This window comes from Loxodonta africana, chromosome 21 (genome assembly GCF_030014295.1).
Source record: "Loxodonta africana isolate mLoxAfr1 chromosome 21, mLoxAfr1.hap2, whole genome shotgun sequence".
Classification (NCBI taxonomy): Eukaryota; Metazoa; Chordata; class Mammalia; order Proboscidea; family Elephantidae; genus Loxodonta; species Loxodonta africana.
The window spans coordinates 60,129,378-60,150,808 of NC_087362.1; the positions used below are offsets into that span (position 1 = coordinate 60,129,378).

General features: G+C 41.8%; 1 protein-coding gene across 2 annotated transcripts in view; it reads right to left on the reverse strand.

Moving 5' to 3' along the window:
- Positions 1-21,431, reverse strand: part of NUP93 (nucleoporin 93) — a 114,723-nt gene that overhangs the window by 86,395 nt on the left and 6,897 nt on the right. For both annotated transcript variants that reach the window (XM_023555580.2, XM_003416298.4), the window contains exon 2: positions 6,473-6,669. In XM_023555580.2, coding sequence (XP_023411348.1) covers positions 6,473-6,651 — 179 coding nt within the window. In that variant the 5' untranslated portion in view covers positions 6,652-6,669. The remainder of the gene's footprint in view (positions 1-6,472; positions 6,670-21,431) is intronic.

A 21,431-nucleotide genomic window follows, 5' to 3' on the forward strand; every position in this document is an offset into this window, starting at 1 on the left:
AGATTGCATGATAGAATTTTGTGAGACCAATGACTTCTTCATTGCAAATACCTTTTTCAACAGCATAAACAGCAACTCTACATGTAGACTTCGCTGGATAAAACACACAGGAATCAAACTGACTACATGCGTGGAAGCTCAACATCATCAGTCAAAACAAGGCCAAGGGATGACTGCAGAACAGACCATCAACTGGGCATATGCAAGTTCAAGTTGAAGCTGAAGAAAATTAAAAGAAGTCCATGAGAGCCAAAATACGACCTTGAGTATATCCAACCTGAATTTGGAGACCATCTCAAGAACAGATTTGACACAATGAACACTAGTGACCGAGGGCCAGACAAGCTGTGGGATGACATCAAGGACATCATACATGAAGACAAAAAAAAAAAAAAATCATTAAAAAAACAAAGACCAAAATGGATGTCAAAAGAGACTCTGAAACTTGCTCTTGAACATAAGAGTAGCTAAAGCAAATCTTTATTAACTAGAATACTTCTATGTAGCAAAACTTCCTTCATCAACTATTTGGTCCTCCTGAATAATAATGAGTTGGCTCTCTAGCAACCTCCAAAGGTGAACAATGAATTTTGTTTTAGTATCATTATGAACTCATGTTTAAACATATAGGATATATTTAAATTCACTGCAGATATTATCCCTATTGATGCTCAAATCTCATACTTTTGCCAGTAGAAGCCTTTTCAATTTGGTTTCTGAGTTCTTTTGACATGACTCAATTAGGCCTTGATAACTTCCTTGCTATCTGGTATGACAAGATATTTCATGCTGATCTTGTATACTTCCTGCCCCAGACCTGGAATTGGACAACTGCCTCAAGAGTGCCAGTTGGTTTTACTGGGAAATCCTTTTTAGAGGCCACTATCAGGGCACTGGTCCCCTCCATGGTGCAGTGTGTGCTTGGCTGCTAACTGAAAAGTTGGAGGTTCAAAGCTACCCAGTGGTATTGTGGAAGAAAGGTCTGGTAATCTACTTTGATAAGATTACAGTCATTGAAAACCCTATGGAGTACAGTTTTACACTGACTTACATAGGGTTGCCATGAATCAGGCTTTTCATATTTTTGCCAGTGTATCTTTGTGACAGATGCCTGGATGTGAGATTGCTGGGTCAAGGATAAATTTCATTAGATATTACCAAATACTGCATCACAGGCACTGTATCTCCACCAGTGATGTGCAAGAGTGTGCCCTAGAGCCAGGGGATTTTAATGTATAACAAAGGGGAGACCCTTGGCATGAAAACATAAGCTATAAGAATTATTTGAAGAGAAAGGTTCATTTAAGTGGGTGGCACCTGCAGGAATTATACAGCTATGGCTTGCATAGCACATATACAAGGAGTCCTGGTGGATCAAGAGTTAAGCACCTGGCTCTTAACCAAAAGGCTGACAGTTTGAATCTACCTAGCAGCTCCATGGAGAAGGAGCTGGCAATCTGCTTCTGTAAAGATTACATCCTAGAAAACCCTACGGGACAGTTCTACTCTGTCACGTGGGGTCCCGGTGAGTAGAAACAGACTATATGGCAACCAAGAGCAATAGTTCATACGCAGACGCCCTGATGGGGGAAGGTGGAGGGAAGACTAATGAAGGAGGCAGGAAATCTAACTCTCAACTTCTAAGGGTGGAAAAATTCAAAGGGTTCCTGCCCTCTACCAGCCCCAATCCCCATAAACCACACAGCCCCCCTTAGCAGAAACCCACAGAGGCTGGAGTCAAATACTCTGGTCCTGGGAGAGTGGGAAGACAAAAGTTGTTCCTAATACGTACCAAACCAAAAACCAAACCCATTGCTGTCAAGTCAATTCTGCCTCATAGCAACTCTATAGGACAGAGTAGAATTGCCCCATAGGGTTTCCAAGGAGCGGCTGGTGGATCTGAACCGCTGACCTTTTGTTGAATAGCCGCACCCCTTAACCACTGTGCCACCAAGGCCCCAATACATAGAGGGAAAAGAAAGAAAAAGCCAGAAGGCCTGGATTCAAGTTCTAGTTGCCACTTATTGACTAAAAATCTTGGACATATTACTTATCCAAGCTTCCATTTTCTTCTCTGCTAAATGTGGAGAAAAATCCCTGCTTCCCCCATCTCTCAACGGAGTTTCCCCCATCTCTTGGGCTTTGTGAAGACCAGTTAGAAGAACGCCTATGACCATCTTTGGGAACTGAAAAGTCCCATATGAATGTGAAAGATTCTTACTGACCAAGTTGGACTTAAACTCTGGTTTGGTCACTTGCTACGTGAGCTTCCTCAGTTAAAACAAGGAGGTAACATTTATTTCACAGGGTTATTGTAAGAAGTTCTATAATGCATGTGAAGTGCTTCCACATGCCCGACACACAGTAGGTGCTTAATAAAGGTAGTTTAGTAGGAGAATGTCCTTGATGTCATCCCACAACTCGTCTGGTCTTCGGCCATTAGTGTTCAATGTGTTGCAACTCTTCCTTGAGACAGTCTCTAAATTCAGGTGGAATATACTCAAGGTTGTACTTTGGCTCTCATGGACTTGTTTTAATTTCTTCAGCTTCAACCTGAACTTGCATATGAGCAATTGATGGTCTGTTCCACAAGTGACCCCTGGCCTTACACTGAACCTCTGACGGATGCCCATGGAAGCAGCAGTCAAGAAATCAAATGACATATTGTATCAAGCAAAACCTGCTGCAAAACACCTCTTTCAAGTGTTAAAAAAGCAAAGCTATCACTTTGAGTACTAAGGTGTGCCTGACCCAAACTGTGGTATTTTCAATCACTTTATATGCATGCAAAAGCTGGATAATGAGTATGGAAAATCAAAGAAAAACTGATGCCTTTGAATTACAGTGTTGGTGAAGAATACTGAGTATACCATGGACTGCCAGAAAAACAAACAAATCTGTCTTGGAAGAAGTACAGCCAGAATGCTCCTTAAAGGCGAGGATGGCAAGACTTCATCTCAAGTCCTTTAGACATGTTATCAGGAGGGACCAGTCCCCGGAGGACATGATGCTTGGTAAATTAGAGGGTCAGTGAAAGAGAAAGACCCTCAATGAGATGAAATGACACAGTGGCTGCAACACTGTGGTCAAACATAGCAACGATCGTGAGGATGGTGCAGGACCGGGCAGCATTTCGTTCTGTTGTATGCTACGAGTCGGAATCGACTTGACGGCACCTGAAAACAACAGTAGTAGAATAAGAAACCCTGGTGGTGCAATGGTTAAGTGCTCAGCTGCTAACCAAAAGGTGGGTGGTTCAAAACCACTCTGTGATTCAGCAGGAGAAAAACCTGGCGATCTGCTCGGGTAAAGATTACAGCCTAGAAAAGGCTACGGAGCAGTCCGACTCTGCCACATGGGATCACTTTAAGCAGAAGACCAACTCGACAGCACCTAACCATAGTAATAGTATGACAAAGAAAGTTATAATTTGCTGTATGACTTTGAGCAAATAATGTCCGTATATGCTTTGCATGAACAAGGAGAAAAATTTGAAAGAATGAGCAAATTAATAACACTGGTTACCTTGGAGGATAAAGTTAAGGAGCGTGATTGCTAGCTTTTTCTTAGTACATCTGTAGGCTGTTTGGCTTCTCAATGGATTAGAAACATCCAGTGAGGCATCTCTGATGGGAAGAGGGGGGATGTAATCGATGATGGGCACCCAGGGAGGGCTTCACAACTCCTGATAATATTCCACATCTTAACTGTGCAATGTGTACATGGGGACTCATTCATTGTGCAAACTTTTTCTACAACAGGCCAGATAGTACAGACAGTAACAGAGTAGTCTCTGTTACAGCTACTCAACTCCACTACTGTAGCACGAAAGGCGCCACAGACAATATGCACGTAAGTGTGGCTGTGTTCCAATAAAACAGGCAGTGGGCTGCATTTGGCCCATCAGCCGTAATCTGCCAACCCCTGATTTGCACTTTCATATATGTTATGTGTTCTGTTCTTTACATGTGGAAAAATGTAACAATTTTAAAAAGATCAAACACAAACAAAAAAACTATAATATCTGTTCCTTAAAAAGAAAAATCTAACAAAGTGTATTTAAACGAATGTATTCAGCACAATTCAATCTTAGATCTACGATATAACGTTAACTAAAATCTTTAAGCTCCTTCCAACTTATTTCATGTAAGAAATGTTTTTCCTACTCAGTTCTCTCTTCTGCCCTCATGCTGTACTGAAATATTCACATCTCAGTTTATGTCTCTGCCTATCAACCATTTGGGTTCTTTTTAAGCACCTGCCCCACCTATACCCATTCATTTGAAGTTCCAACTTCCTCCTCCCTAAAAGAATGACTTTAAGGTAGAAAGAGATGAGGAAGAATGGAAATTTACAAGAAAGAGAGCATGACTGATAATTATTACCAAGAAAACATTTTCCCTTTTAGCTCTTAATAGGCTGTAAAGCTGATGCAATTAAATTATAACTACAGCAATTCAGCTGGCATCTCCGTCCTTGGGCTCCAGCAACATCCTTACAGAGGAGCACAGAGCCAGCATGCTCTAGACCAGGGGCAGCTGCAGGCAAGCTGGGGGCGGCAGCTGAGGAGCCTGTAGGCAAGGCAAATGAGCAGCAATGTCTTAAAGTGGGGTGAGGTTTTGGGGACAGCATGGCGGAGCAGTTGGCTGCACTTAGCTGCATGGCTCAATAGTTAAAAATCCTACCAGGAGAACAGAAACCCAAATTCTCATAGACTCCAGATTTTCTGGAGCCATGGAGGCCAGACGAACCCCTAAAACTATTGCCCTGAGAGAATCTTCAAACCTTAAACCAAAAATATCTCCCGAAGTCTTCTTAAAACCAAACAATAATAGTTTAGCTTAACTAGTAAATAATGTCTGCCTTGACCACTAAGCTCTTTTCAGAACTGTCTATACAGGATCAAACTGACAACAGCAACTCAAAAGACAGGAAACTTAAGGGGCAGTGAGTTTATGCTCATTGGGGGAGGAACAACTCAGAAAAGGAGGGTAAGAATGGTTACAGAACTCAAAGAATATAATCAATGTCACTGAATCGTACGTGTAGAAACTGTTGAATTGGTATATGTTCTACAGTGTATATTCAACAAAAACAATTAAAAAAAAAAATTTCCCTGCTATGGTTCCTCTGACTTGCCTTTACCAATGCCAATAAAACCAATGAACTGGTATTTTAAAAAATGACATTTTGGGGAGGCCTACAGAAGAATTTCCACAACCTTCCTACCGACTCCAGAGAACAGCCAAAACGGAGCTCTCAAGATTAGTTGGAAAAGGAACGTAGCCCTTATGCTCACTCCTGTGGTGTTTGTTAAATGCTTAAAACAGACTTTCCACACTAATGCCAGCACTTCGGTCTTTCACAAGTTCAAGGAATGAAGCCTGAGGAGATGAGTGACAGCTTCCTGCATCTCCTGAACAGTAGCTCAGTGACTTTCCAGAAACACTGAGGGCACAACAAACAGCTTCCTCCAAGGCCTTTCCATCAGGGACAGAAGCATGCCCTCTGGAGACAGCCTCGGTAGGTTTAAATCCTGGCTCGCTACTCACTATAGCTACGTGATCTGAGTGAGTCACTTCCCTCTCTGGGCCTTTGTTTCTCAACTATGATAGGGGGATTGCACTCTCAATGTCACAGTGTGGTTGTGAGGATTAAGCAAAGGCTAGCCAAGTTTCTGACACAGAGTAAGTAATCAGTAAATCAAATTTCCTATGGAAAGCAGCATTTTTCTTTCTGTCCCCCAAATTATAAGTTCCTTGAGGGTGAGGACCATGTCTAATTCACGGTCGTAGCCCCATGAACAGTCTAGGCCCGGCAAGTAGAGACTCTAAACGCATGTTTGTGAAAACCACAGCCCAGCCGATGCTGTGTGGGGTTAGTCAGCACTTTTCTCTCACAGGGCTCACCCACTTTCCTGATCTACAATCAACTAGGAAACACTGTATTTCCAAGGCCTTTTAGAGGCAGCCTCTGGGGTCACTGACGATACTCAGGCAGAATCACTCCTCACTTGGATGGCTTCTCATCACTGACTGCTCATCAATTTCTCCCAAGTGCTCTTAAAACTTGGCTCATCGCTGAGTGCTGTCTTTGAAGGTAACACTTATCTGTGAGGCCCACATTTACTGACATACTTAGGGGAGTCACTTAAGACCTAACAGTTGGCAAGCCCAAGCAGGAACCACTGTTCCCATGTTCTGAGTGATGAAGCTCCCCTGTCCTCTCCCACCCCAATCACCTCTGCCTGTGACCAGGGCTCACGGCTTGGTTAGGCAGACACGGCTAGCAAACCCAAGAGGCAAGGAGACAAAGCAAGGCTGCTGAGCTGTATACAAAACCTCCCTGCGCTGCTGAGAATGTGGCATGTGTCTGTCACTTACAGGCTGCATCCAAATTCAAGGCAGGAAAGAAGGACCAGATCCTGCCCCAAGCCACGCAGTACCAATGCTGCCTCCCCACCAGTACTCACGCCTTGACATCTGCTGTCTCCTGGGATGTGCGTGTGAGGGTACGGGAACGCAGGCGCTCGCCCGCCTGCTGGATTTCCTGTAAGTTCCGTTCCACATGGGGAAGCTCTGAGATGCCCTCGGTCTCGGCGGCAAGCTGTTCAGCTTGCTGAAGGAGCTCACCAAACCCCTCAGTATCCATCGGAAATACAGGTCCTAGCTGGTGGGGTGAAAAAAAAGAAGAGATCTAAATAGAGGGAAAGACACATTCAAGCACTGCCTGAATCTGCTCAAAGCTTAACAAAACACTAGGACTTTTTGAAAACAGATCAAGGAGACAGCTCATCAATAAGCAGGATTTGTTCCTGAACATACCCTGAGACAGGGCTGATAGAGAAAATGAGTCAGAGTATGAAGAAGCAACATCATTTCTGTGCATACTGACAGCCGTAAGATTGATTTCTGCAACCAGAACAAATGCAGAGATATTAAGCCACAGATCATAATTCCTGCCCCCTTCCGCAGACCCAAAGCAGACAAGGAAACGAAAGGTATGGCAGCAACATCTGTGAGGCTTAAAGAACTACCACCCATACCTCCTACTCGTCCATTGTCTTAGGAAAACACCACTACCCAGGGTGCTGGGCAACTGAAGGCCTTTATCTCATATGATTCTCATAGCAACTCTGTGAGGTTTCTGAGTAGACAGAGAAAATAACTCCAGTCCACAGAAGCTCGATATGTGCCCAGAATACTCTGCGGCAATGAGGCTGAATGAGACCAGAAGAACACAGGTCCTCTGACTAAGCCATGTTATTCTCACACAGCTGCTCCTTCGCTAACACAGAAGACACTCCTTTTTTTTCACATTCTGGTCTCCATTCACGCTTTCTTTAGCTTACCAGGTACTGAGGGCAGAGATCCACGTTGGCTTGTTACAGATGACATTCAAGATATTAGAGTTAACTGTTACTACACCTACTACTAATGCCATTAGCCGTAATATCATAACTACTACTAATTATACTAATATAAATAGCAGCTGGTTTTCAGACCATGAATATTCCTAGACGACTACCCGTTTCTCCAACAACTGATCACAAAAAAAAGAGCTATGAACAGTGTTGATATTTAAAAACATATTATACACTTATGAATCTATATATAGGTTCTTGACCAAGAGAACAGTTTAACTCCTACCACTACTTAAATTACACAGAAAATTAAAAAGTATCACCATTGTAAGAAAATTTTACACTGCTAACAGGTTGAGAGCAAAAATATTTATTGAAAAAAGAACAAAATTCTTTAAGTGGCCATCCTTGTTCATTACACTTTTCTTCCTTTGTTTTAAACACATGGTGCAGCACAGTAAATTACTTAATATGGCCCTTCTAGCCACACGTGGTCTTGTGGCTCCTATAAAATACTGGGTGGGACTATGCAAATAATGTGCTTGTGGCCCACGAAGGGGGCTGGACAGCACTGTTGATAACGCAAATAAGGTGCATGGAACACTTCAGGGGTGGAACCATGCAAATAAGGTGTACGGAACCCTAACAAGGGAATTGGTAAGTTTTGCCATTCTGCTAGGCTTAAAGGGAGTCAATCCCAGAAGCAAGAAGGGGACCTCACTACCATCAAGAAAGAAGGGCCAGGAGTGGAGTGTGCCCTCTGGACCCAGGGTCCCAGTACTGAGAACCTCCTAGACCCAGGAGACACAGAGGGATGTAACACCAGAGACAGCAGGAGATGGCAAGAAGCAGTGGTAGAGAAATGGTGGCAGCAGAACCAGGAGACCAGTGTGAGACGGCATGGTGGGCTTCCTGGCCCACAGAGCAAGGTGGCTACAGTTGGATGTGCCGACCCATGGAGCGAGAGAGCTGAGTATTATCGGGCTGAAGCTTAATAGTCAAGTGGGGTGCCTCTGGGCACTTATTAGCAGAGCTAAAGAGCTTTGTAACACTTGCCAGAGAAGGGCTGAGGCCAGACCGGAGATAAGCCAACGGCCAAGGGCTGAGAGAGGGGCCTGCCCTCAGGGAGCCAAGAGGAGCTGAGAGAGCTGTCCTACACTGAAGAAGGGAGACCTTGCCTACACGCTTCCTGCTCCTGATCCCAAGTTGTAGCCTGTTGATCCTGATCCTCAGTTGTAACCTGTTACTTCCCTAATAAACCCTGTAACTGTGAGTGTGGTCTGTGAGTTCTGTGTGGCCACTGCAACAAATTATCAAACCCAGCAGAGAAGTAGAAAGTGCCATGGTAGGGATGGTTGATGTCAGAATTGGTAAAAAGTTTGGAAAAGGAGGTACATCTGACCTCCACTTCACAGGAATCAGCCCTGGGCTGATGTTGATGATGATTTTCCCCCTTCGTAAAGTTACAGGAGGCCTGATGATGCCACGCCATTTTCACAGATGACTTCTATTGCGTTTGTGAATTGTCTAGAATTGTAGTCATCATGTTAAGGTAATATATAGTTGTATTTCAGCTATGAAGCACAGGTTAATGTTAAAAGGGCACCGTTACCACCATAAATGCACGGCAAGAGAATAAGGACTTTAAAAAATGAGCATTAAAGGATGTTATCTTGAAAGGCAAAGGCACAAGGTTAAAAGAAAAATAGCCCAAATGGAGTAAACACCAAGAACACTTTGGAAATTCTTTATGATGTTCCAAGCTGCCTTTACTCTCTGGACAAAAATTCATATACACAATAACTCTTCTCCTAAAGTTTACAGATAATCATTGTAATTTTTTGTACCAACACAATCAGGCTGTAGCTGGTGATCTCTACGTACTTGTGAGAAAACAAGGATGACAGAACTGGGAAGGTATTCTCAGGGACAGAAGAAAGAAACACAAGAGTATGTCTATGCCTGGTAGAGAAACGTTTTTCCTCAGAAACTTACAGGATCAATGACACCCTACTAACTACCGGAAACATGGTCACTCACCAGGAGGAAGAAAAGAAAACCAATACATAGGCTCTTACCTCCATTTTTTTTTTTTAACTCTAAGATAAAAACAATTTGTCTAATAATCAAGGAAAAGAATACTTTTTTTTTCCCCCACAAGGAAAACTTTGGAACTCTCTGAATAAAAAGAACTGAATGAAACAAAACTTTCCTAAGTTGAAAAAACAAGAAAGGAAGAAAAATAGGAAAAAAGAAAGACACCAAATATTTCACTCCTGTATCATACAAATTCATATAAAGGAAATGTTCAAATCCTCAAATGACCAGCCCATACAAAGATTTAGGGTGATGGAACTGAGTATAGGTAATAAATGCAAAATAAAGCCACGATTTATTTTACTACGGTCCAGTTAATAAGATTTTTTAAGGTTAACTATGCAGAACAATTTTAGCCATGGTAAATGAAGACCGCATCGCTACACATCTTAAACTTAGTATGTCCAGAACTGAGCTCGGACCGTTCCTCTACAGAAGCTACTCCTTCGTTTTAGTGTATAGTTGTTGTTAGTTGCCATCAGTCAACGCAGTGGATCCCAACTTGTATGTATAGGCTCCATTATGTGGTTGCTTAGGCCTCTATAACTCATACCCCATATCCAATAAACCGATAAAGTTTTTCAAATCTACCTTCAAAATGCTTCCACAATCTACCTCTTCCCACTATCTCCACCAGTCCACCTATGCCCATCCAAGCCACTGTCACCTCTCCCTTGGACTCCAACAAGCAGCCTCCTCCCTGGCCTCCTGCTTTGACCGTTGGCTCCCCAAGTCTATTCTCATTCTAGCAACCAGTGATTCTTTCACAGTCAGATCACTCCCTCCTCTGCTAAAACCTCTTAGACAAAGTAAAGCCCTACAGAATCGACCCCACCCTCTTACCTCTCAGATTCATCTCCAGTCCCATACCTCCTCCTTCCCCGGGCACCAGCCACCCTGGAACCTCTTTGCTAGTCCCAATGGGTCAGGCACATTCCTGCCCTAGAGCCTTTGTGGCTGCTGTTTCCCCCACCTCGAACCCTTATTCCCAGATATGCTCATGGCTGATTCCCTATCTCTCTTATGTTTCTGCTCAACTGTTCCATAGCCTTTGAGGTCAACCTAGAACACGCTATATAAAGTGTAACAGCACCCACCTACAGCACTTCTCCTACCCCCTTTATTGTCTGCCTCCCCTGCCAGAGAGTAAGCTACACAAGGACAGGGATTTTGTTCGCTGATATACCCTAAACTCCTAGAAGAGTAAGCACACAGCAGGTACTCACTTGTTGAATGAAGGGGAGACCCTCCGTTTGTTGAGTGTCTTTCCTCACAAAGGCTTCCTGCACTCCCCTGCCAAACTGGCACACATTGGCAAGCAGACCAGAGCAAAAACATTCCCTTCTGACTACCAACTGATAACATTTCTGAGGCCACACAGCATAAGGCAGTGACAGTATAAATGGCATGCACTCAGGTCACTCTGGATCGGGGCTAGCGCTTTCCCTCTAAACACCCAGACAAAAACCAGCGGTATTTTAGAAGCAATAGCCAAGTTTTCGGGCAGAACGGAACTGCCAACCAAAAGAATAAATGGCTACATATAGAAAGAATTTTTGCTATATAACTCCAGAGTAGGAACATAAATAAGCTTTTTCCATGTCTGCCTTAGAGAACAAGAGAGGTGACATACTTGTAATGCCATATTTGGGAAAAAACTAGATCTGTCTTGCATAATATATAAAATAACTCCAGGAATGGAAATCAATTTTACAAAAAGGTTTTATTAAAGTTTCTAAACCTATATTTTGTCTGTAGTCATCATTCCATCTCATCGCAATTTTCAATTTATGGCTGATTTCATAAATGTTAAGGATAATTTTTATCTCCTTCACCAAATACCAATTTAGCCATAAAATACAGGGTTTAAACCACTGACTCAAGTTTTGACTCAAAATACTGAAAACTAAATATGAAAATAACCTGATTAGTTTTGTCCGATAGAGAGAACTCAAATGACCGGGCGGGGGCGGGGGCGGGGGGGCGGCGGGAAGTGAAGTCAAGGCTTTGTGGTGAGAAAATCTGGCCAGGACACCTGCAAAGACTGGGGTGCTATGGAGCAGGGAGTTAGGAAGAACCCACAGAAGTGGGATACAGACCAGTCTAAGCAACAAAACAGGCTGGACAGGAAGACAGACCACTCACAGCGCTAGGGCTCCCTGCTCTCAGGCACGACTCTGGGCATCGTTTAAGAGGCCTTTGGAAACGCTGACAGGTGCTTCAGAGCTCATCACAGGATCCCAGGGCTCTGAGCGACAAACTGCTCTCCTGTGCTACTTGGCAGAAGTCCTACTGAGCCGCCACAGACCTCTTCAACCCCAGGCAACTGAACACTTTAGAATGAAGGACAAGCTTATTGCTGTTGGAGGCAGGGGGATGTTGGTTATTCTTGCAGGGGGAGGGTAGTGACAGATGGGGCATGAGGAAGGCTTCTGGGGCTGGTAATTTTCCATTTCTTGATCTAATTGCCAGTTAGCAGGGTGTTCACTTCAAGTAAAGTCACTCAGCTGGACTTAGGATGTGTACACTTTTCTGACTGTGTACCATACTTTGATTAAAAAAGTCCCCCCAAAAAAGAAAGGACAATGACCCACTGCTCTTCAGAGGCTGCAGTAGGACACCCCACTATGCTAAAAATGAAGAATGCTCTTAGTGGGAAGTTCCCATGGTCTGAATCTTTTCACTACACTGAGAGAACGCTGAGCGGATTAACTGGAGGGAAAAATTAAAGCCCAGAGTATTACAGTTAAAACCAAGGACTGACCAGACTTTGGAAATCCTGGTGGCATAGTAAAGAGCTACAGCAGCTAACCAAAAGGTCGGCAGTTCAAATCCACCAGCTGTTCCTTGGAAAACCTACAGGGCAGTTTTACTCTGTCCTACAGGGTTGCTATGAGTTGGAATGTACTTGACAGCAACAGGTTTGGTTTTTTCGGTTTGCCTAGACTTCTGTTACTGCACACTGGTCTGCATTCACCTGTCATTCGGTGTTAAAAAAAAAAAAAAAAAAAATTCCCTGTTCGGAGCCCACCAACATTCTTAAATGAGAAAAAAAAAAAAAAAAAAACCCTAAATTGCATATAAGGTAAGATGAACTAAACACAAAGTCAGAGCAAAAATGCATCAGATAATTTCAGTTCACTTGCTATTAACATGTGAGTCTTAATTATGAAAAATATGGTCATTTCCACATTCTCATTATAACCACGTTCAATATTTAATCAAGCCAGGAAAGAGTGGATACTTAAATATTCAAACTGCTGTGCACTTCTAAAAACACTCTAAATCAGTATTCTCAAAGAATGGCCCCTCCAGGATTCTGCAGGTGGTCTGAATCTTGGTTTCTTAGTCATGCTCATTATATTAAAATGTCTACACATCTGTTTTCTGGCCTTAATTATTAGTTCAATAGGATTTTTTTTTTTTTTTTACTTTTAAAACATCAGCCACAAGCAGAATAAGTCTTTTCACCTTCCCAGGGCTTTAAGGACTCGAAAGCTGGGGCATCACTGAGTACTTTAAAACTATTTCGGATGGGTCATCGCAGTAATGGCTGTTACTTACTAGTTCCCTTAACTTAAGCTTATATTAATGCTTCCAGGACATACTCCAGAAAGCTAGAGTCTTCAGAGCCTCAAAACTGAGAGAAAACACAAAAGAGCCTCATAGCCATCAACGCTAGACCTGTCTACAAAACTCTTAGTTTATAGTCTTCAGGCTGGTAGCCCAGGGCAGGGGCCTTCAAACTTTTTCTATAAAAGACCAGATAATAAATATTTTAGATGGTGCCTGGCTACCATTACTGAATATTTTGATCAAAGATTCTATAGAAGAATCATGATCAAAAGGGAGAAAATGCAAAACAGAATTTCAAAATTTTATGGACTCCAGACTTCCTGGGGCCATGAAGCTTGGATGAACCCCTGAAACTACTGCCCCAAGATAATCTTGAAACCTTAAACCAAAAATATGCCCTGAAGTCGTCTTAAAACCAAACATCAGTTTAGCTTAATTAGTAAAAAAAAAAATGTCTGCCTTGAGCATTAGGCTCTTTTAAGAACTACCTATATGGGATCACATTGACAACAGCAACTTGAAAGACTAGATAGGAACTTTAGAGGGCAGTGAATTTATACTAAGGGGAAAGCAACAACTCAGAAAAGGTGAGGACAGTTACACAACTCAAAGAATGTAATCAATGTCACTAAATAATAGCACACGTAGAAAATGTAGAACTGTTGTGTTTTGCTGTATATATTCTCAACAAAAACAAAATAAATAAAATTATATTAAAAAAATATATTTTAGGCTTTGCAGGCCAGTCTCTGTCACAACTCAATTACTGTGCAATACACACAGATTGTCCTGAATTTTTTTTTATTGTGCTTTAAGTGAAAGTTTACAAATAAACTCAGTCTCTCACACAGAAACTTACAAACACCTTGCTACATACTCTCAATTGCTCTTCCCCTAATGAGACAGCCCCGTCCCTCCCTCCACTCTCTCTTTCCGTGTCCATTTCACCAGCTTCTAACCCACCTACCCTCTCATCTCCCCTCCAGGCAGGAGATGCCAATGTAGTCACAAGTGTCCACCTGATCCAAGAACGTCATTCCTCACCAGCATCCCTCTCCAACCCATTGTCCAGTCCAATCCCTGCCTGAAGAGTTGGCTTTGGAAATGGTTCCTGTCCTGGGCCAACAGAAGGTCCGGGGCCATGACCACCAGGGTCCTTCTAGTCTCAGTCAGACCATTACGTCTGGTCTTTTTATGAGAATCTGGGGTCTGCATCCCACTGTTCTCCTGCTCCATCAGGGGTTCTCTGCTGTGTTCCCTGTCAGGGCAGTCATCGGTTGTAGCCAGGCACCATCTAGCTCTTCTGGTCTCAGGATGATGTAGTCTCTGGTTTACGTGGCCCTGTCTCTTGGACTCATAATTACCTTGTGTCCTTGGTGTTCTTCATTCACCTTTGCTCCAGGTAGGTTGAGACCAATTAATGCATCTTAGATGGCCATTTGCTAGCATTTAAGACCCCAGACGCCACTCTCCAAAGTGGGATGCAGAATGTTTTCTTAATAGATTTTACTATGCCAATTGACCTAGATGTCCCCTGAAACCATGGTCCCCAAACCCCCACCCCTGCTACGCTGGCCTTCAAAGTATTCAGTGTATTCAGGAAACTGCTTTGCTTTCGGTTTAGTCCAGTTGTGCTGGCCTCGCCTGTATTGTGTGTTCTTTCCTGTCACCTAAAGTAGTTCTTGTCTACTATCTAATTAGTGAATACCCCTCTCCCACCTCCCCCCCGCCCGTAACCATCAAAGAATATTTTCTTCTCTGTTTAAACTATTTCTCGAGTTCTTATAATAGTGGTCTTACACAATATTTGTCCTTTTGCAACTGACTAATTTCATTCAGCATAATGCCTTCCAGGTTCCTCCATGTTATGAAATGTTTCACAGATTCCTCACTGTTCTTTATCGATGTGTAGTATTCCACTGTTGTGAATATACCATTATTTATTTATCCATTCATCTGTTGATGGGCACCTTGGTTGCTTCCATCTTTTTGCTATTGTAAACAGAGCTGCAATGAACATGGGTGTGCATATACCTGTTCTCTAGGATATATTCCAAGGAGTGGGACTGCAGGATCGTATGGTAGTTCTATCTCTAGCTTTTTAAGGAAGTGCCAAATCGATTTCTGAAGTGGTTGTACCATTTTACATTCCCAACAGCAGTGTATAAGTGTTCCAATCTCTCCACAACCTCTCCAACATTTATTATTTTGTGTTTTTTTGGATTAATGCCAGCCTTGTTGGAGTGAGAGGAGATCTCATTGTAGTTTTGATCTGCATTTCTCTAATGGCTAATGATCGTGAACATTTCCTCATGTATCTGTTAGCTACCTGAATGTCTTCTTTAGTGAAGTGTCTATTCATATCTTTTGCCCATTTTTTAATTGGGCTACTTGTCTTTTTACAGTTGAGTTTTTGCAGTATCATGTAGATTTTAGAGATCAGACGCTGATCAGAAATGTCATAGCTAAAAACTTTTTCCCAGTCTGTAGGTGGTCTTTTTACTCCTTTGGTGAAGTCTTTGGATGAGCATAGGGGTTTGATTTTTAGGAGCTCCCAGTTATCTAGTTTTTCTTCTGCATTCTTAATTATGTTTTGCATACTGTTTATGCCATGTATTAGAGCTCCTAACATTGTCCCTATTTTTTCTTCCATGATCTTTATCATTTTAGATTTTATATTTCGCTCTTTGATCCATTTTGAGATCGTTTTTGTGCATGGAGTGAGGTATGGGTCTTGTTTCATTTTTTTGCAGATGGATATCCAGCTATGCCAGCACCATTTGTTAAAAAGACTGTCTTTTCCCCATTTAACTGCCTTGGGGCCTTTGTCAAATATCAACTACTCATATGTGGATGGATTTATGTCTGGATTCTCAATTCCGTTCCATTGGTCTATGTATCTGTTGTTGTATCAGTACCAGGCTGTTTTGACTACTGTGGTGGTATAATAGGTTCTAAAATCAGGTACAGTGAGGTCTCCCACTTTGTTCTTCTTTTTTAGTAATGCTATTACTTATCCGGGGCCTCTCGCCCTTCCATATGAAGTTGGTGATTTGTTTCTCCATCTCATTAAAAAATGTCGTTGTTGGAATTTGGATCAGAATTGCATTAAATCTACAGATCGCTTTTGGTGGAATAGACATTTTTATAGTGTTAAGTCTTCCTATCCATGAGCATGGTATGTTTTTCCACTTATGTAGGTCTCTTTTGGTTTCTTGCAGAAGTGTTTTGTAGTTTTCTTTGTATAGGTCTTTTACATTTCTGGTAAGATTTATTCCTAAATATTTTATCTTCTTGGGAGCTACTGTAAATGGTATTGATTTGGTGATTTCCTCTTTGATGTTCTTTTCATTGGTGTAGAGGAATCCAACTGATTTTTGTATGTTTATCTTCTATCCCGATACTCTGCTGAACTCTTCTATTAGTTTCAGTAGTTTTCTTGAGGATTCCTTCAGGTTTTCTGTGTATAAGATCATGTTATCTGCAAACAGAGATACTTTTACTTCTTCCTTGCCAATCTGGATGCCCTTTATTTCTTTATCTAGCTTAATTGCTCTGGCTAAGACCTCCAGCACAATGTTGAATAAGAGTGGTGATAAAGGGCATCCCCAAATTTCTGATTAGAAAGAAAGCCATTAGAAATAGGGCACCAATCACCATCTATATTGATTGGTCTGTAGATAGATGCTCCAAAGCACTGGCACATGGAAAATTGCTTTTATTACTTACAATAAGAGGCAGCACATCAGAACAAATGTGGATCCATTTGAGTACCCCCCCAACTCAAGAAGGATGTCTACACAGAGGTGGCGACTCTTCCACGCACACCCCACTTTGTGCTGTGGGTAACAGACTTAAGAGGCTTCTTTCAGCTGATCTAGCCCTAGCTCAAAACCAAAAAACCAAACCCATTGCCGTCAAGTTGATTCAAACTCACAGTGACATCACAGGGTTTCCAGGGCTGTAAATGTCTACGGAAGCAGACTGACACATCTTTCTCCCAGACAGCCGCTGGTGGTTTCAAACTGCCGACCTTTCAGTTAGCAGTTGATTGCTTTAACCACTGGGCCTCCAGGGCTCCTTACCCCTGCCCAGGCAGGTCTAATTAGGTAGGCTGAAAATTTATGCTAAATGTGCTCCACCCTAGCACCATAGCTGAGGAGGCCAGGAGTTCCTTCTGCCAGCCAGCCGTTTTTATACCCCAAAGCCCAGTAGCATGCCATATGGACAAGCAATCGGGCCTCATCGTGTCTCCTGAGGCTTAGTCAGCAACGGCCCCCCGGTGATCCCTCTTAGGGCAACCCTCACTCATTGGCCTCAGGTGTGGTTCCACGTGCAGAACCAGGACCAAAGGGCCAAACCACCCACCGCAAAAGAGTTTCATACCTCACAACTACTCGACTCTGACACTCTAACTTGAAAGCAGTCCTAAGTAATACATAAACAAATGAGCAAGGCTGTGCTGAAATAAAACCTTAATTACAGACACTAAAACGTGAATTTCATATAATTTTCATATGTCATGAATTTTTTTGTTTTCCAACCATTTAAAAATGTTAAAACCGTTCTTAGCTTATGTGGCCCACCGGTTGTAGTCTGCCAACCCCTGGCCTAGGGTATCTCAGCTAGACCTGGTAAGTAAATCCCGGTTCAGCACTTACTAGCTACGTGCCTCTGGCAAAGCTATCCTTTCTAGGTTTCAGCAGTGAAAACATTGTTATAAAGATTAAATGGGTGACACAGAGGCCTGCCACCATTCATTCCCCTTCCCTCCTTAAGCCGTTTGTTTGGAAAGTCTATTTGGAGGAAGAAATCTGTTTTGTAAATGATGAAATCTGTCCTATAAATGTTCTTTTGACCTAACACGCTGCATTGGATGCTAAAGGAGATTCACTGCCCTTTTTAAGTACAACACAACATATTAAACCCATGTGCTTTTCCCTTCTCCTTATCACCCACAATCCAAACAGCCCAGTTACCCAAGAAACACAAAGGGCTGAGAGAGAGAAGAAAGGATAAGGACAAGGCCATCTGTCTTTTCCTCAGTGTTAAAGGAATCTCTCTCAATTCACTCTGTTTCCAAGGGAGATAACACCAATCACTTTCCCTGTAGAATTCTAATATAATCAGACAATACTTATTACCACTAACTGTGGGATTCTAATTTTGTGACATTCCCAAATATCTCTTTCAACTACAAAGATCCTGTAACCTAGCAAATGCACAGTTGGCACTGCTGTATTTTTTTGGATGTTGTCAGAGGGGAAAACCTTATAAACGGTAGAGGAAATGGCTGGTACTGCGCTTTATATGTTTTTCTTCAAAATGTGTAACTAACACTGTTCTTCCTTTATTTTTTTAAAGTTGTACTATGATAGCAAATTAAGTCCTTTCCAAAAATGTTTTAAACAGAATGGCAAAATAGGACAAAACTGGACTTTGAGCCCAAACACCAGGTTTGAATCTAGATTGTTCACTGATGAGCGGAAGGTAGATCAATTTATTCCCAGGATAAATTTGAATCTGTCCATCTCGATATCCCCACCTATAAAAAGGAGATGACAATCCCTACCTACTTCAAAAGGTTGATGATACAGAGGAACTGTTTTACAAACTCCGCTGATTTATATCATTGTAAAACGCTATTTTTGCTTTTTTCCAAGGTTGCCGATTTGGCAACAATTTATCATTTAAATTATAAACATCTCTGTTTCAAAAAACCTTCCGGTAAATATTTGATCCTAAATTCTAACTTGTTTAATCATAACTTCATATCATTTGGTAAGAACTTCTGGAAGACAGTTAAATTTTTAAAATGTATGTTATAATCCCCACTATCAAGTAAGGTTTTGGTTATAAATCCAAATTTCTATAATGAAGGTATCATTAAAAATTAAGCATTTAATTTCAAGTGGAAACTCTGTCCTCAAATCTTCTTATTAATTAGGCTGTAATAGGATTAAAGCTAAAGAACAGTGTTCAGCATTCAATAACCAAAAAACCAAACCCACCACCGCCGAGTTGATTCCGACTCATAGCGACCGCATACGACAGAGTGGAACTGCCCCATAGAGTTTCCAAGGAGCAGATGGTGGATTTGAACTGCTGACCTCTTGGTTAGCAGCCATAGCACTTAACCACTACGCCACCAGGGTTTCCCAGCATTCAATACCCAAGATTACTGAGAAACATCTCACTCAAGGTATCAAAAGGTTAAAACTGGCGCTGCTCTCCTCTCTTCTGAACACATAAGCTATGGTTAGATGACAAAAGCACTCCTTTTCACTGTATCTGTCAGCTGTCAATTACAATAACCGAAAAGAAAAGTATTTCTTGACAGACATCTATTGTTTCAAATGCCTCCCGAAGAGGGAGGAAAAGAAGGTATAAAATTTGTTGTTGGATAATTTTTTATAGCTCTGTGAGACTAAGAAAAGAAAGTTACACCTAATCATTATTCAGAAAGTAGACTTCGAGAAAAGACAAAGAACTAAATTAACTAAGACAGAGGAGGGATTAAAGACCTGGATGATGTAGTATTATTGCCCTCAATGACTCAGGGTTTGTACTAAGGAATACGTAGTATCAGCTTTCCTGATATATAAAATATCACTCTCTGAGCACTTGTATTATTTCACCTTCAACGAGCAACGAGCAGAGATCAGGCATCATATGTTCTTGTTAGGTGTCATCGAGAAGGTTTCGACTCATAGCGACCCTACATACAACAGAACGAAACACTGCCTGGTCCTGTGCCAACATCACAATCGTTGCTGTTTGAGGCCACTGTTGTAGCCACCGTGTCCATCTATCTCATTGAGTCTGCCTCTTTTTTGCTGACCCTCCACTTTACCAAGCATGATGTCCTTCTCCAGGACATGCCCAAAGTATGTGAGACAAAGTCATGTCATCCCTGTTTCTAAGGAGCATTCTGGCTGTACTTCTTCCAAGACAGATTTGTTCATTCTTTTGGCGGTTCATGGTATATTCAATATTCTTCGCCAACATCACAACTCAAAAGCATTGATTCTTCTTCAGTCTTATTTATTGTCCAGCTTTCGCGTCCATATGAGGCAACTGAAGACACCATGGCTTGGGTCAGGCGCACCTTAGTTCTCAAGGCGACACCTTTGCTTTTTAACACTTTAAAGAGGTCTTTTGCAGCAGATCTGCCCAATGTAATGCGTCTTTTTATTTCTTGACTGCTGCTTTCATGGGTGTTGATTGTGGATCGATGTAAAATGAAATCCTTGACGACTTCAATCTTTTTTCTGTTTATCATGATGTTGCTTACTGATCCAGTTGTGATGATTTTTGTTTTCTTTATGTTGAGGTGTAATCCATACTGAAGGCTGTAGTCTTTATCTGCAGCAGTACATGCTTCAAGACCTCTTCACTTTCAGCAAGGCAGGTTTCGTCATCTGTACAGACTGCTAAGGAGCCCTCCTCTGATCCTGATGCCCCTTCTTCTTCATATAGTCCAGCTCCTTTACTTCATCATTTTTTCCTTTCACTTTAGCTACTCTAGGTTCAAGAGCAAGTTTCAGAGTCTTCCTGACATCCATTTTGGTCTTTTCTTTCTTCCCTATCTTTTTAATGACCTTTTGCTTTCTTCATGCCTGAAGTCCTGGATGTCATCCCAAAACTCATCTGGTCTTCCGTCACTAGTGTTCAGCACATCAAATCTACTCTTGAGATGATTTCTAAATTCAGGTGGGATATACCCAAGGTCATACTTTGGCCCTCATGGGCTCGTTCTAATTTTCTTCAGCTTCAATATGAACTTGCATATGAGCAACTGATGGTCTATTCTGCAGTCAGCCTCTGGCCTTGTTCCGACTGATGGTACTGAATTTCTCCATCACCCCTTTCCACAGATGTTAATTTAATTCCTGTGTAGTCCATCTGGCGAAGGTCTACGTGTATAGTTGCCCATTTATATTGTTGAAAAAAGTATTTGCAATGAATAGGTCATTAGTCTCGCAAAATTCTATCATGACATTTCCACTGTCATTTCTATCACCAAAGCCATATTTTCCAACTACCGATCCTTCTTTATTTCCATCTTTGCATTCCAATCATCAGTAATTATCAATGCATCTCGACTGCATGTTTGATCATTTTCAGACTGCAAAAGTTGGTAAAAATCTTCAATTTCTTCATCTTTAGTATTAGCAGTTGGTGTGCAATTTTGAATAACAGGTTGTATTAACTGGTCTTCCTTGCAGGCGTATGGATATTATCCTATCACTGAAAGTGTTGTACTTCAGGACACATCTTGAAATATTCTTTTTTTTTTTTTTAATAACTTTTAGTAAACTTCAAGTGAACGTTTACAAATCCAATCAGTCTGTCACATATAAGTTTACATACATCTCACTCCCTACTCCCACTT